The 17,280-nt window shown below is 45.0% G+C and overlaps 1 protein-coding gene across 2 annotated transcripts in view; it reads right to left on the bottom strand.

Moving 5' to 3' along the window:
* LOC127587592 (immunoglobulin superfamily member 1-like) overlaps positions 1 to 17,280 on the bottom strand; it is a 73,943-nt gene that overhangs the window by 43,192 nt on the left and 13,471 nt on the right. The window contains exon 2 of one of the 2 annotated variants that reach the window (XM_052046002.1): positions 6,173 to 6,205. In XM_052046002.1, the coding sequence (XP_051901962.1) occupies positions 6,173 to 6,205 (33 nt within the window). Of the gene's footprint in view, positions 1 to 576; positions 613 to 6,172; positions 6,206 to 17,280 lie in introns of those variants that run through there. The other variant, XM_052046003.1, reaches the window with a different exon arrangement.

The following is a 17,280-nucleotide window of genomic DNA, read 5'->3' as shown; positions in this document are numbered from 1 at the left end:
GAAGCCTTTGCTCATCGTATTGCTTCATGACTCGCTGAACTGAAATTTGAGAACTGTTCCTCGACGTGGGGGTTTGGGAACTTGCCCCCCCCCCTCCACGCGCGCGCGCACACACACACACACACACACACACACACACACACACACACACACACACACACACACACACACACACACACTTCTGGTTTATCTTGTGGTCAATATTTAATACCTAACGTTTTTAATTCTCATTATTACAAGTAGTTAGTATTAAATAGATTCTAACATTTGAAAGTGGCTCCTTGTGTTTCTATGTTTGATGGTACGTAACAATATTCTGAGATCGGCAGAAAAATGAAACTCGCCCAGGACCGTTATCGTGACCGGTTCACTTCGCTCGGATCTTCTCCATTTCTGCGACACATTTCTGTAATAATAACAGAAGTATTCCTCTGACCCAGTAGAGGTCAATTCAACCAGAAATTTCTCCCTGCAAGGAACACCGGAAATAGCTTTTGCATTGACACGACGTTGCCCTTTATCGGGATGAAAGTGGTAGACTGGCAACTCACAGGAGGATGAACAAGTGAAAGTTACCATTTCATTTCTCAGATATACTCTATCCACACGGTCAACACGTAGAACCGGTTTACTAAATGGATCTGCAAGCACACAAAAAAAGCGAAATTTGTTTCGATGGAGCATACAAAGGAAAGAAGCGTATCACAGGACATAGAATATTAGAAATATATCATAGACCATACAACAGTACATCACCACAACAGGCCCTCCGACACATAATACCTGTACTGACCATATGGTCAGTGTTAAAATAACCCACCCGCCTGCACAAGGCCTTTATCCTAACTTTCTCCACCTGGATATGAGCCTGTCGAAATACTTATACTAACTCCTTTGGCTGCGAGTTCCAGGCACCGACCACTCACGGTCTGAAGAACTTGCATCCGTTAATCGTTCCCCCCTTAATGTATTAATGTAGGATCAGAGTAAATGACTAGCTGATTATCAGTGCCGAATCAGTGAGTCAACGGGCCCATTTCTGTGCTGCAAAGGGCCCATTTCTTCCACGTTAAAGATATGTCCTCCAGTATTTGACATTTCCATCCCGGAAAAAAAAGGCTCTGACCATCTACCCTACATTGGCCTTTCATATCTTATACAGTTCAGTCAGGTCACCCCTCAACCTATATGCATCTCTACAGTACGTGCAGATATATGCATGTATGCACAAATATATCTGAAATATATTCTGCTGTCTCCTGTAACCACCTTCAGCGTCCGCAACTGCTCTTTGTTGTTTGCTAACTTAATAAGCAACCCACCTATATTGTCATCAAAGTCGCCATGAATCCCTTGCATCGTAATCCTCTGGATCAGCCTTCCATGAGGGATCTTGTTCAATGACTTAGCAACGTATACGTGGCAAGCATCCACTGTTCACTGTCAAACAGCCATACTCGTTACCTCCTCAAAAAGCTCAGTCAGGTTTGTAAGACATGACTTGCCCCGGTCAAATCCGTCTCCACGATCTATAAACCTCATCGTTTAGATACCTCAGTAATGTCCCCATTTAACCCATTTCGTTCTGGGGAAAACACATTTAACCTCTTCAGTCTCCCCTCGTGAGCAAAACGCTCCACCCATGTCATAATGCTGCGCCCTGTCCAGCATTATTAGCTTTTCCTACGGTGTGGTGACTTCCACGCAATATTACAGCCGACATCCGACCAATATTTCATGAAGTTGGGGAACAACTTCATTGTTCTTGTTTTTAATGCCAGTGCCCTATATGCCTTATTAACTGCGTTACCTATCCGCACTGCCACCTTCAAAGTTCTTTGGAGGACTTTAGTCTGTTCTTCAAAACTCTCTCATGGTGGATGTACGCACCTCATTTCAAAATGCATCACCTCACAAATATCAGGATATATATTTGTGTGTTTGTGTGTGTGTGTGTGTGTGTGTGTGTGTGTGTGTGTGTGTGTGTGTTTATACAGAATATATACCTTTTTCTCAGCCCGTTTCACCAACTATCATTCTGTAGCCTACGACTGTGTCGCCTTCCACATCAATAACATTCACCTACATAACAAATAGCCAGGCATACGATACCTAACTCTGTGGAGTATCAATAGTCACAGGCACCAAGTCACAAACCTTCCTCTGCCATCATCCACTGCCTCGTATAGCCAAGCCAATTTTGGGTCAATATTGCCGACTTTCCCTGCAACCCACATTGGCCTTTACCTTTTCGACCGAAGTTAAAGTTAAGCAAACTCTGTCAATTTATTGGCGCGGATAGTGAATTGCTCAGGTTAGACAAGGACAGAAACCAGGGAAAACAGATCTGTGCTCTCACCCGCATAAATTCTGATCCTCAACCATTGCCATAGATATACTGCTGAATAAATGAACGCTTACGGATAAACTTCCCAATAGCTGAATTTAGAGCCAGTTTGTGGTTCTGCAGATTTCAGTAGATTTTGAGTGGGTCATGAAATGAAATATTGATATCGGTGTGGGGTACACGTGCTTACTAGATGGTGACCTGTGAAATATGAAAGACTTCTTGTTTTTCAAATGGTGAACAGCCAGGAATATTGAAACAACCAGAGACTGTGTCGTCTATTTACGAAAATTATCAACAAGCTAAGGGAGGACTTCTCCTGAAATCTTATCTAGGTCAAGTCCACATCAAATCCATAACTTCCTGAAAGGCTGGTAAAGAAGGCACATGACATGCTTGCCTTTATTGGTCAATGAATTCAGTTCAAGAGTCATGAAGTTATGTTCAAGATCTATATCATTTTCGTTATGCCGCATCTGGAGCCTTTCCTTCAATTATGCTCTACCCATTTCAGGAAGGATATCCAGACTTTGTGGGGGGTGCCGAATACGTTCACCAGGATGCTGCCTGGATTAGAGGGCATGTGCTTATAAGTAGACATCGGACAAACCTTTGTTGTTTTCTCTAGACCGGCGAAGGCGGAGGGGAGAACTAATAGATGTTTGTGAGATTACGAGAGTCAGAGATGGTGTGGACAGTCAGTATCTTTTCCCCAGGGTTGAAGTGTCTGATTCCATAGGGCATGCATTTCAGGTGAGATGGGGTAAGTTCAAAGGAGATGGGTGGAGCAAGTTTTTACACAGAGAGTGGTGGTTGCCTGGAATGCTCTGCCAGGAGTGGTGGTGGGGGCAAATACGATGTCAGCGTTCAACATGCTCTTAGATAGGCACACGAATGTGCAGGAAATTGTCATGGAGATTGTGGCGGCAAAAGGGGTTAGTTTACTTGGGCATTTGATTACTGATTTCACTAGTGCGGCGCAACCTCGTGGGCCGAAGGGCCTGTTCCTGTTCTGTGGTGTTGTTAGGTGTTCTATTTGCTGAAAAGGTATGCTACAATTGTCTTGAGATATGTTTGAATATTGTCTGAAACCGTGGCAAGGTGTTATGGATATTGCAACTCGGGAGGAGCTGAATGGTTTTGTTGCTCTCGATAAGTTTACCTTTCAAAGGTTGTTTCCGCAGGATGTCAGTTATACGGTCGTCGGCTCGCAACAGGAAGGATGTAGAAGCCATAGAAAGGGTGCAGAGGAGATTTACAAGTTTGTTTCCTGGATTTGGGATCATGACTTATGAAAATAGGTTGAGGGAACTCGGTCTTTTCTCCTTGGAGCGACAGAGGATGAGGGGGGACCTGATAGAGGTGTATAAGATGATGAGGGGCATTGATCGTGTGGATAGTCAGAGGCTTTTCCCGGGGGCTGAAATGGTAGCCACAAGAGGACACAGGGTTAAGGTGCTGGGGAGCAGGTACAGAGGAGATGCCAGGGGTACGTTTTTTACTCAGAGAGTGGTGAGTGCGTGGAACGGGCTGCCGGCAACGGTGGTGGAGGCGGATACGATAGGGTCTTTTAAGAGATTGTTGGATCGGTACATGGAGCTGAGAAAAATAGAGGGCTATGGGTAAGCCTAGTAATGTCTAGGGTAGAGACGTGTTCGGCACAGCTTTGTGGGCCGAAGGGTCTGAATTGTGCTGTAGGTTTTCCATGTTTCTATGAAAATGAAGTAGAATATATCTAGCAGGGAAAACTATAATCTATTTCTGGTATTTAGGAGAATTAAATCATTCATGTACCTCAATTTATAGAACTATTTCGGAGACACAAGAAACCCTGGAGATGCTGGAATCTTGACCAATACACCAAAAAACCTGGAGGAACTCAGCAGATCAGGCAGCATCTATGGGGGGGGGGGGGGGGAATAAACAGTCGACCTTTCAGACCGAGACCCTGCATCAGGACTGGAAAGGAAGCGGGCAGAAGCCAGAATAAGAACGTGGGGGAGGGGGAAGAGCACACGCAGGCATGTGATAGGTGAGTTCAGGTGATCGGCGTCCAGGTGAGAGGGGGAAAGCAGGTGACTGGGGGAGAGGAGGAATGTGTGCTAGTTCCGCAAAAGTAGGCCAAAGGTTACAAGAGAATGCAGTGATGATATCACGATAACATGTTCATAATACAAACTCAGCATCTGGTTCACACCAATACGTTATATTTTTTTTAGTGTGATCTGAAGTTTTAGAACATAGAAAACCTACAGCACAATGCAGGCCCTTCGGCCCACAAAGCTGTGCCGAACATGTCCCCATCTTAGAAATTACTAGGCTTACTCATAGCCCTCTATTTTTCTCAGCTCCATGTACCTATCCAACAGTGTCTTAAAAGACCCTATCGTATCCGCCTCCACCACCGTTGCCGGGCAGCCCGTTCCACGCACTCACCACTCTCTGAGTAAAAAACTTACCACTGACATCTCCTCTATACCTACTCCAGCACCTTAAACCTGTGTCCTCTTGTGGCAACCATTTCATCCCTAGGGAAAACGCCTCTGTCTATCCACCCGATCAATGCCTCTCATCATCTTATATACCTCTATCAGGTCCCCCCTCATCCTCCGTCTCTCCAAGGAGAAAAGGCCGAGTTCTCTCAACCTGCTTTCATAAGGCATGCTCCGCATCCCAAGCAACATCCTTGTAAATCTCCTCTGCACCCTTTCTATGGCTTCCACATTCTTCCTGTAGTGAGGTGAGCAGAACTGAGCACAGTACTCCGAGTTGGGTCTGACCAGGGTTGTATATAGCCGCCTCAATACCTCCCTGCTCCTAAATTCTATTCCACGATTGATGAAGGAGAATACACCATATGCCTTCTTAACCACAGAGTTTCAAAACCGAATAGGTGTGTTTGTTGCCATTTAGAATTATATATTGTGCCAATATGTTCGGATGAAGAACGCACAAGTTGGGTCAGTCGTTTACATGAAACGTTTAGCTGTTTAAATCTGCTACTAACGTTACCAACTTTACGGAATTGAACGGTATGCAAGGCAGGTCTTTCACTGAACCTCGGTACATGTGACAATGATAAACGAATTCCAATTCTGCAAAGGGTTAGAATTCCGATCGAGAATTAAGCGAAGTGAACGTAATAATGCAAGTAATAAATAAAAACTTGGAACAACATCACCAAGAGAGATGTCAGAAGGAGGTTTTTCGCCCAGAGAGTGGCTGGTGCATGGAATGCGCTGCCTGGGGTGGTAGTGGAGGCTGATACGTTGGCGGAACTCAAGAGATTGTTAGATAAGCATGTGGAGGAATTTAAAATAGGGGGATATGTTGGAAGATGGGGTTATATAGTCTTACGCGTGGTTTAAAGGTCGGCACCACATGGTGGGCCGAAGGGCCTGTATTGTGCTGTATTCTTCTATGGTTCTAAGAAATTTGCATGAATTTTTCTCACCTTCAACACCTCTGACTTCCATCACCCTCATATCGAAATCACTTCGATATCCATGAAGAAAATAAGAAAATCGTCGACCTCACAAGCATCTGTCCGCCTAGTCCGCACTGAGAATGCGGGTGCATCGAAACAAAGTAAGGACATATCCAATAGTATGCCCCATACTGACTTCACGAAGAAGGGAGGTGAATGGCCAGACACAGATCTACATTAATTCTTGCACGTTATTGTAAAAAATGTTACAGCAATCAATAAGCTCGATCGAATAGCCAATATACAAGGCAACAGAATAAGACGCCTGATTATCTTCGGCGAAAAAATATCTAACCTTATTTATTGCATTATTTTAAGGGAAAATATTTGTCACTAACCTGGACAAACACCCCAGCGAGCCGTTAAAACCACTGTAAAAAAAAAAGAAACGCGTATTGGTTACATTTATGCCATCTTCAAGAGCCCCACAGAACTTTAACCTCGCAGAAAAAGACTTCCGTCCGATTTGCAGAAAGTTCTACTGTGTTACCGCATCCCAGAATTCCATGTGCACCTTTCGCCTCATTCCCCTGTTCTTGTATGGGTAACTGTAATAACTTATCAATTCAAATATTGCTTCAACTTTCGAATAGGAACTTGCTATTTCGTAGGTTGAAGATCAGATTCCGTGTTGGGTTTCCATATTGCCATTGCATCCTGTGTGAACTTAGAGCATGCATTTAAGTTGTTGGGGGGGGGGGGAGGAATGTGCAGGACAAACTTTCGTTTTGCACAAGAGAGCAGTAAGTGCCTGGAGTGAGTTACTAGGGGGTGGTGGTCGGAGCAGATATGGTAGGGGCATTTTATAGTCTCTTAGATAACCTCCAGAAGAGGTGGTGGGAGCAGATACATTTGGGACATTTAAGAGACTTATATACAAGAATGATAGAGAAATGGGGGGCTATGTGGGAGGAAAGGGTTGGATGGAACAGAATTAAATGTCCACACAACATTGTGGTCCGAAGGGCCTGTACGGTGCTGTAATGTTCTACGTTCTACCGGGCAGCAAGGTAGTGTAGCGGTTCGCGTAACGCTATTACAGCGCCAGCGACCTGGGTTCAATTCCAGCCGCTGTCTGTAAGGAGTTTGTACGTTGTCCCCGTGTCTGCGCGGGTTTCCTCCGGGAGCTCCGGTTTCCTCCCACATTCCAAAGACGTACGGGGTTAGGAAGTCGCGGGTGTGCTGTGTTGGAGCCGGAAGCGTGGCGGCACTTGCGGGCTGCCCCCCAGAACATTCAACGCAAAAGATGCATTTCACTGTGTGTTTCGATGTATATGGGACTAACAAAGAAACTTGTCATATCTTATATGTTCTGTAATGTTCTGTGTTTTAGATAGGGAGACGTAAATGCAGAGAATAGAGGAATATGGACTATGTGGCGGCAAAAAGGATTCATGTAATTAGGCATCATTAGGCATCATTGGCAATATTGTGGGCCGAAGGACCTGGTCTTGTGCTGTACTGTTGTATGTTCTGTGTTCTAATTCGGGCTTTTACTTGGTGACTGCTGTTTCATTTTGGTGTCACTTTGACATCTGTGTTCTCTTTTGACCATCGCCCTAAACATCGTAAACTGTTGGGGTTTTAGCACTTATTTCCACTGCTACAGATTGCGCGGCTGTATTTGCACATTCTGTTATCTTGCGCTCATTTTATTTACTTTTGTATTTATTATTGCCCTGCATACTCTTTACTCTGTTGGCTTCACGCGAATTTTATTGCATGCCGGTGCCTCTGATTAAAGACTAATCTGGAGTAGAGATCGGAATCGGTAGTTATCCTTATCAGAATGAGGTCATAATTTGAGGCAGGATCAGGTAAAATGATGTCAATATTATCTTCAATTATTCGGTTATACGTCAGCTAAAAATTATCATCAAGCAGTTTTTACTGAAAGCCAAACTCTGCTATTAGGTTTAGCTAGACATAGAAACATAGAAAACCTACAGCACATACAGGCCCTTCTGCCCACAAAGCTGTGCCGAACATATCCCTACATCAGAAATTACTAGGCTTACCCACAGCCCTCTATTTTTCTAAGCTCCATGTACCTATCCAAAAGTATATGAAAAGACTCTATCGTATCCGCCTCCACCATCGTTGCCGGCAGCCCATTCCACGCACTCAACACTCTCTGAGTAAAGAATTTACCCCTGACATCTCTTCTATACCTGCTCCCCAGCACCTTAAATCTGTGTCCTCTTGTGGCAACCATTTCAGCCGTGGGGGAAAGCCTCTGACTATCCAAATGATCAACGCCTCTGTTCATCTTATACACCTCTATCAGGTCACCATTCATCCTCCGTCGCTCCAAGGAGAAAAGGCCGAGTTCCCTCAACCTGTTTTCATAAGGCATGCTCCCCAATCCAGACAACGTCCTTCTAAATCTCTTCTGCACCATTTCTAGGGCTTCCACATTCTTCCGGTAGTTAGGTGATCAGAACTGGGCACAGTACTCTTAAGTGAAGTCTGACCAGGGTCCTATGTAGCTGCAACATTACCTCTCGGCTCCTAAATTCAATTCCACAATTGATGAAGGAAAATACACCATATTCCTTCTTAACCACAGAGTCAACCTGTGCAGCTGCTTTGAGCGTCCTATGGACTCGGAACCCAAGATCCCTCTGGTTCTCCACCATTAATACTATATTCTGCCATCATATTTGACCTAGTAAAAGGAACCATTTCACTTAATCTGGTTTGAACTCCATCTGCCATGTTCTATTGCGATATAAAGAACAAATGAGTATCAAGGATATGATTGCGAGCACTGGAACGAGTATATTGCCAAGATGTGGAGTCACAGGGTTATACAGCACGGAAACAGGATCTTCGGCCAAACTCGTCCATGCGGGCCAAGATGTCTTCCTGGGTAAGCCCAGTTTGCCTGCATTAGGCCTATGTCCACGAAACATTTCCTAACCATGCACACGTCCAAATGTAGTTCAGGTGTCGCAATTGTACGCGCCTCTGCTACTTCCTCTGGCAGCTGGTACCTTATACCCACCGCCCAGTGAAATTCAGGAAAAATAATTCTTGGGCCGCATTTGTGGGAACCACTGTCTCCAACAAACGACCCTGCAGCAAATCACAAGTTACAGACACCAAAACATACGAGGAACCACTTATTTAGACTCTCCGTTTTTCTTCCAGGAACGGACATCAACCTACCCTGTTGTATGACAACAAATATTTGTACAATAACCCACTTGCTTCGCACTTGACCGCAGGCCTTCACAGTTCACAATTCATGGCATTTACAGTATCTTTATGAGCCTACTTTCACAGAATCATAGAATCATGGAACAGTACGGCACAATACAGGCCCTTCGGCCCACAATGTTGTGCTGACCGTTAAGCGTCGCCGAAGACTATTTAACCCCTTCCTCCCACATATCGCTCTATTTAAAATTCCTCCATATGCTTATCTAGCAATCTCTTGAATTTGATCGATGTACCTGCCTCCACCACCACCCCAGACAGCGCATTCCATGGCCCAAACACGCTCTGGGTAAAAAACTTTCCGCTGATATTTCCCTTGAACTTCCCACATATTACTTTAAAGCCATGCCCTCTTGTATTGAGCATTGTTGCCCCGAGAAAGAGGCGCTGGGTGTCCACTCTATCTACTCCACTTCATATGTTGTACACCTCTATCATGTCTCCTCTCATCCTCTTTCTCTCCAAAGAGTAAAGTCCTAAGTCTCTCCTCACAGTGCATACTCTCTGAACCAGGCAGCATCCTGGTAAATCTCCTCTGCACCCTTTCCAACCCTTCCATATCCTTCCTATAATGAGGTGACCAGAACAGGACACGGTACTCCAAGTGTGGTCTACCCATAGTTTTGTCGAGCTGCATCATTACCTCGCGCCTCTTAAACTCGATCCCACGACTTATGAATTCTAACATCCCATAAGCTTTCTTAACTACCCTGTCCACCTGTGAGGCTACTTTCAGGCATCTGTGGATATGAACTCCCAGATCCCTCTGCTCCTCCACACTACCCAGAATCCTGCCATTAACTTTGTACTCTGCCTTGGAGTTTGTCCTTCCAAAGTGCACCACCTCACACTTCTCCGGATTGAACTTCATCTTCCACTCCTCAGCAGGGCTCTGCATTCTATGAATGGCCCTCTGCAATCTTCGACAATTCTCCACACTATCCACAACACCACCGACCTTTGTGTCGTCTGCAATCTTGCCAAACCACCCTTCTACTCCCTCATCCAAGTCATTGATAAAAATCACGAAAAGCAGCAATCCAAGTACCGACTTTCGTATCCTACTTTCGACCAGTCCGACAGCCTGGTAAAGAGAGGACAGTCTCCCTCCCCCCCACCCACGCTGCCCCCTCTCTTCTCTCGATGTCTGAAAACGTGAACAATTATGAAGGGAAAGTGCAACAAATTTCCCTTAATCATCTGCTGTGGTCAACATGGTCCACTTAGATTCGTTCGCTGACTTTTTATCGAGAAAGTCAAAGAACTGTTTGCATCACGGAAAGTTGTAGCTTTACTTCAGAAGAACACGGATTCAAAGAATGAGAACTTGCCATCAAAACAATAAACTGGCTCAGTGCAAATAGACAATACATTTTACAACTTAAGTGGAGTATTTTTTGTCTGTGTGAAAAATTTTGCCTCCACTTATTGTATCTTGCATTCTTTTCAATGTTGGTGGTGCTGTGAATAGTGTAGAAATCCGGCGCTGGATACAGCGTGATATGGATCAGTTGCATGTGCGGGCAGAGAATTGGCAGATGGAGTCTAACCCAGATAAATGTGACGTGTTGCACATTGGTGAAACCAATGTCAAGAAGCAGTACACACTAAAGACAAGACCCTTAACAGTGTTGAAGAGCAGAGAGACCTTGGGATGCAATTCCATGGCTCATTGAAAGTGGCTACATAGGTAGATAGGGTGGTTTCTGGAATGCTTGTTTTCATTAATCGAGGTACTGAGACTAGGATTCAAGAAGTTCATCTCTATAAAACTCTGGTTAGGCCGTATTTAGAGTATTGCGTGCAATTCTGGTCACCTCACTACGGGAAGGATGTCGAGGCTTTAGAGATGGTGCAGAGAAGGTTTACCAGGACGCTGCCTGGATTAGAGGGCATGTGCTATCAGGAGAGGCTGGACAAACTTGGGCTCTTTTCTCTGGAGCAGCAGAGGCTGAGGAGTGATCTGTTGTGAGTGTATAAAATTATGAGGGGCATAGATCGGGTGGACAGGTAATATCTTTTTCCCCATTATTGAGCGATCCAATACCAGAGGGCGTGCATTTGAGGAGGTAGGATCAGAGGAGGTGAGAGGGTCAGGGGTAAGTTTTTTTTTACTGAAAGAGTGTGAGATGCCTGAAATGCGTTGCCTAATTGGGTGGTGGAGGAAAATTCATCGGGGGCTTTTAAGATGGACTTCGATGGGCGCATGCATGAGAGGAAAATGAAGAAATATGGTCACTCTGCAGGGAGAAGGGATTAGCTATGTCGGCACAACATTGTGGGCCGAAGGGCGTTTTCTGTGCTGTACTGTTCTATGTTCTTCTGAACAAGCAAATATACGGAACTTTACTGGCCCTCGGGTGCAAGCCACTACTGATCCTGGCAATGTTTGAGGGAGAAACACGCGTTGCTGAACGAGCATGTGTGAGAGTTTGTACTGGGGGCATGCGATCAGAGGTTCAGTGGTGACGTTACCTGCCTTGCTGGTGTGAATTATCACTTCCAAGCATTCAAGGGGCATTATTCTAAATTAGACTATTTTCTGAATGGCGATAGAATTCAGAAATCGGAAGAACAAGGAGACGTGTGAGGTGTTGCATTTTAGAAGGACAAATCAAGGGAGGACATACACAGTAAATGGTAGGACACTGAGGAGTGCGGAGGAACAAAGGGATCTGGGAGTTCAGATACATAATTCCTTGAAAGTAGAGTCACAGTAGGGTTGTAAAAAAGGCTTTTGGCATCCTGGCATTTATAAATCAAAGTATTGAGTATAGGAGTTGGAATGTTTTGGTGAGGTTGTATAAGTCATTGGTGAGAACAAATTTGGAATATTGCGTGCAGTTCTGGTCGCCGAACTACAGGAATGATGTCAGTAAGATTGAAAGAGTGCAGAGGAGATGTACAAGAATGTTGCCGGGTCTTCAGGAGTTGAGTTACAGGGCAAGATTGAGCATGTTAGGACTTTATTTCTTGGAGCGGAGAAGAATGAGGGGAGATATGATAGAGATTTACAAAATGATGAGGGGCATAGACAGAGTTAATGCAAGTAGGCTCTTTCCACCTAGATTAGGAGAGATAAGTACGAGAGGGCATGGCTTTAGGATGAAGGGGGAATGGTTTAGGGGGAGCGTTAGAGGGAACTTCTTCACTCAGAGAGTGGTGGGAGTGTGGAATGGGCTGCCATCTGATGTGGTAAATGCGGGCTCGCTCTTAACTTTTAAGAGTAAATTGGATAGATACATGGACGGGAGAGGTCTGGAGGGGTATGGGCTGGGGGCAGATAACTGGGACTAGCAGAATAATGTTTCGGCACAGACTAGAAGAGCCGAATGGCCTGTTTTCTGTGCTGTAGTTTTCTATGGTTCTATGGTTCTATGGGAGTTCTTGTTCAGAATTCCCTTTTGGTTAACTCGGAGACTGAATCGGTGGTAAAGAAGGGATATGCAATATCAGCATTCATTAATAGGGGTCCAGAATCAAACGCAAGGATCTACTGCTGAGGCTTGTTTAGGAGTTGGTCAGACCGCATTCGGAATATTGAGAGCAATTTTGGGCTCAGTATCAAAGGAAGTATGTGCTGGGACTGAGGAAGGTCCAGAGGAGGTTCACAAGAATGTTCCAAGGAAAGAAAGGCTAGACACATGATGAGTGCTTGAAGTCTCTGGACCTGTACTGGATGGAGATTCGAAGGATGATAGGGGATCTCATTGAAACCTACGGGTTACTGAACAGGGCTCAATAGAGCGGACGTGCAGAGGATGTGTCCGTTAGTCGGCGCAGCTTCAGAACAAAGACACATCCCTTTAAAACTGAGATGAGGAAGAATTTCTTTAACCAGATGGTGGTGAACCTGTGGAATTCGTTTTGAGGAATCTGTGGGAGGCCAATTGATGAGGGTGTATTTAAGTCAGAGTTTGATTAGGTTCCTGCTGTGGTATCTGGTTCGGAAGTTTGAAGTCGAGTATCTGGTTGATAGGTTCCTGATTGGTAAGTGGGTTTAGGGTTTCGGGGACAATGCGGTTGAAAAAAAATCAGCCAATATTAATGGCGAAGCAGACTCGATGAGACGAATGGATAGATTATTCTCCTACATGTTATGGTGTTATGGTCTTATTAAGAATAATGTTAAATCTGCCAGAAAAATTCCTTAAAATCGTGGTTATTTCACATCATCGCTCTGCAGTTCTTTGTTACTGGAAGGCGGAAACGCGACAAAGTGTTCTGTTAATCATACGGGCGAGGAAAGGGCAGATGACGTTAGGGCCAGACAGCTGTGTGGTGTTGCACTTTGGGGGGGGGTCTGTTATGAGATAAAGGTGTGCAGTCATTGAAGTCACAGGGTGATCCGACACGGAAACAGGCCTTTTGGCTCAAGTCGCCCAGGCCACCAAAGATGTTCATCCAAGATACTCCCGTTGGCCTGCCTTTAGCGCACATCCTCCTGAACGTTTCCGATGCATGAAGCTGTCCAAATGTAGGTTAAATGGTGCAATTTTGCTAGCCCCTGCTACTTCCTCTGGCAGATCATTCCATGCACCCACCGCCCAGTAAAATGCAGTAGAAAGTATCTGTGGGACGAGTTTTTGGTTGCCATTCAACGGCATCAACAATGGTCCCCGCAGCAGTTCACAAGACTTTTGCTCCTAAATCTACGATAATCCTTGCACTTTCAGTTTGCTTCTGTGAACAAATGGCAACATACCGTGGTATAGGAGAGGCAATTGTGTTTGCCCTATTTAATGTAACGACCATTTGCGTGGCACTCAATCTGAGGCCCACTGTGTTTGTCATACACCTCATGCAGTGGACACTTACTGGCCATTTTCGTCGTTACATGCTGATAATAAATCTTGTTCAATATTCAGAAAACTCAGGAACTTTTTTCCCAGTCATGGCCCATAACCTCTCTCTCTCTCTCTCTCTCTCTCTCTCTCTCTCTCTCTCTCTCTCTCTCTCTCTCTCTCTCTCTCTATCTCTCAATTTATCTATCTGTCTCTCTATCTCTCTATCTCTCTATCTATCTATCTATCTATCTATCTATCTATCTATCTATCTATCTATCTATCTATCTATCTCTATCTCTCTATCTATCCTTATCTCTCTCTCTCTTTCTCTCTCTCTCTCTCTCTCTCTCTCTCTCTCTCTCTCTCTCTCTCTCTCTCTCTCTCTGTTTATATGCCAATATAACATCATAACTCTATCTGTCTACGTATCATTTGATTTAATTGCCTGACTGCCAAACCCTCCTCCATTGCGAAACCTCAGAAGTTGCATTTAGATCAACAGGTTGACCTATTTTCATATCAGATTCTAAGGTAGGTCGGAAACAACTTGAGTTCCTCTGAGAGCATCCTTACGGTCAGTTGCATTGGATTTGCTGTGTAATTTTTTAACTTGCGTTCCAGGTTTCTTGTGAAATGCAAATAACTGAGTTTTATTGAGATGATCGTTACTTCGTGAAATGCTGCAGACATTATTCTTGTGCCTAAAGTCTCTAATCCTTAATACTATGTTTCTTGAAAGGAGGTGGCCTCTGCCCAATGTGCAAATCAATATCTCGGTGTTGTGTCTTTGTAAATACAGAGCAGAGAGGCACATAAAATGCATTTTCACAACCAAGCAGTACTTCAATATTTTCTGCAGAAACAGTCTTCTGGTGCTCTCACGCACTCTTCTGAAAACCCATAAAGTAACGTCTAAAAAAAGCAGCATCAGAAAACAATAACTCAAACAAAGTAAAAGAAAAGCAGAACAATGTGGTTTCTATCGGGAAGGTCAAAGAACTGTTTTCAATACGTAACTTTGCGGTTTTACTTCAGAATTCAAAGAATGAAGAACTTGCCAGAGCAAAACTAACAACGTATTTAATGGCTTGTGTAATACTTCCTGTCTGTTTGAAGCATTCTGTCTCCATTGACTGCATTTCCCATTCTTTGGATACCAAAGAAACTGGAGTTTTTTCTGGCCCTCAGCAGCAAAACAATGCCCCCGAAACCCCCTTTGATCATGGCCGTGTTGGAGTGTGAACAACGAGTTGGTCAACATGAATTCACACATTCATTTGGATTTGTGGAAAGCGCGGTAATGGGTTCAGTAATGATGTTATCTTATCTTCCTGGCAGGAATAATCACTTCCAAGCATGCAAGGAGACATTATTCCAAATTGGACGCTTTTCTAATTGGGGAGGGAATTCAGAGATCGGAGGTGCAAACACACATGAGTGTCCCAGGTCAGAATTCCCTTCAGGTTAAGTTCGTCTCGGCAATAAAGAAGGCAAATTCAATGTCAGCAGGCATTTCCAGAAGCCAAAAGCCAGGATTCACTGCTGAGACTTTATGAAACGTTTGTCAGACCACATTTGGGATATTGTGAGCAATTTTCGGCCCTGTATCTGGGGAAGGATTCGTTGTCCTTCAGCAGGGTCCAGAGGAGGGACCAGAATGATTCCAGGGGAAAAAAGGCTTAACATATGATGTCTCTGGGCCAGTACTCAATGTAGTTCAGAAGGATGAGCTGGGATCTCATTGAAACCCACCGGATACTGAAAGACCTGGATATAGTGGACGTGGAGATGATGTTTCCACAAACAGGACGTTCTTGTTTCCGAGGGTACAAGCTCAGAATAAAGGGATATCCCATTAAAATTGAGATGAGGAGGAATTTCTTGAGCCAGAAGGTGGTGTAACCGTGGATATGCTTGCCACAGCAGGCTTTGGAGCCAAGTCATTGGGCAGAGATTGACAGTTTCCTGATTGCTCAGGGATTTAGGGGTTACAGGGAGAAGTTGGCAGAATGGGGTTGAAATAAAATAAGATAATATATCTTTATCAGTCACGTGTACATCGAAACACACAGTGAAATGCACCTTTGTGTAGAGTATACTGGGGTGTCCTGCAAGTGTCGCCACGATTCAGGCGCCAACATAGCACGTCCGCAACTTCCTGACCCGTACGTCTTTTGAATGTGGGAGGAAACCGGAGCACCCGGAGGAAACCCACGCAGACACACGGGGGGAGAACGTACAAACCCCTTACAGACAGCGGCCGGAATTAAACTGGGGTGGCTGGCGCTGTAGAGCGTTAGGCTGACCGCTACACTACGCTCTATGTTCTATGCCCTTGGTAAACCACCTATCTTCTCTATTTCCCCTTCGTACCCACCACACTCTGTGTGAAAAGGTTGCCCCTCAGGTCCCCCTTTTAAACCTCTGCCCCTATCGCCTTAAACGTTGTGCCCTCTAGTTTTACACTCCTCTACCGGGGGGGGGGGGGGGGGAGACCGTGACCGTTCGACTTATCTACTCCCCTCGTGGTTTGGCCCATGAAGAATAATATAAGATATCTTTATCAGTCAGGTGTACATCGAAACAGACAGTGAAATGCATCTTTTGCGTAGAGTGTTCTGGTGGCGACCCGCAAGTGTCGCCACAATTCTGGCGTCAACATTGCATCATAGAACCATAGAACAATACAGCACAATACAGGCCTTCCGGCCCACCATGTTGCTCCGACCCTCAAACCACTCCTAAGACTATCTAACTCACACATATCCTTCTATTTTAAATTCCTCCAGATGCTTATCTAACAATCTCTTGAACTTGCTCAACGTATCAGCCTCCACCACCACCCCAGGCAGCGCATTCCATGTACCAACAGCTCTCTGAGTGGCAAACTTCCCTCTGACGTCTCTCTTGAACTTCCTACCCATTGCCTTAAAGCCATGCCCTCTTGTATTGAGCATCGGTGCCCTGGAAAAGCGGCGCTGGCTGTCCGCTCTATCTATTCCTCTCAATATTTTGTACACCTCCATCATGTCTCCTCTCATCCTCCTTCTCTCCAATGAGTAAAGCCCTAGATCCTCCTTCTCTCCAATGAGTAAAGCCCTAGTCTCTCCTCATAATCCATACTCTCTAATCCAGGCAGCATCCTTGTAAATCTCCTCTGCACCCTTTCCAACGCCTCCACATCCTTCCTATAATGAAGCCACCAGAACTGGACACAGTACTCTAACTGCCTATAACTTCCTAACCTGTGCGTCTTTGGGATGTGGGAGCACCCGGAGGAAACCCACGCAGACACACGGGGGAGAACGAACAAACTCCTTACAGACAGCTGCTGGAATTGAACCCGGGTCGCTGGCGCTGTAATACCGTTACGGTAACCGCTACACTACCATGCCTGATGACCGAGCAGTCTCGATACGTACGGGTTCGGAAGTTAT

The sequence above is a fragment of the Pristis pectinata genome, chromosome 41 (assembly GCF_009764475.1).
Source record: "Pristis pectinata isolate sPriPec2 chromosome 41, sPriPec2.1.pri, whole genome shotgun sequence".
NCBI classification, from domain to species: domain Eukaryota; kingdom Metazoa; phylum Chordata; class Chondrichthyes; order Rhinopristiformes; family Pristidae; genus Pristis; species Pristis pectinata.
This window is presented reverse-complemented; position numbering and strand designations above follow the sequence as displayed.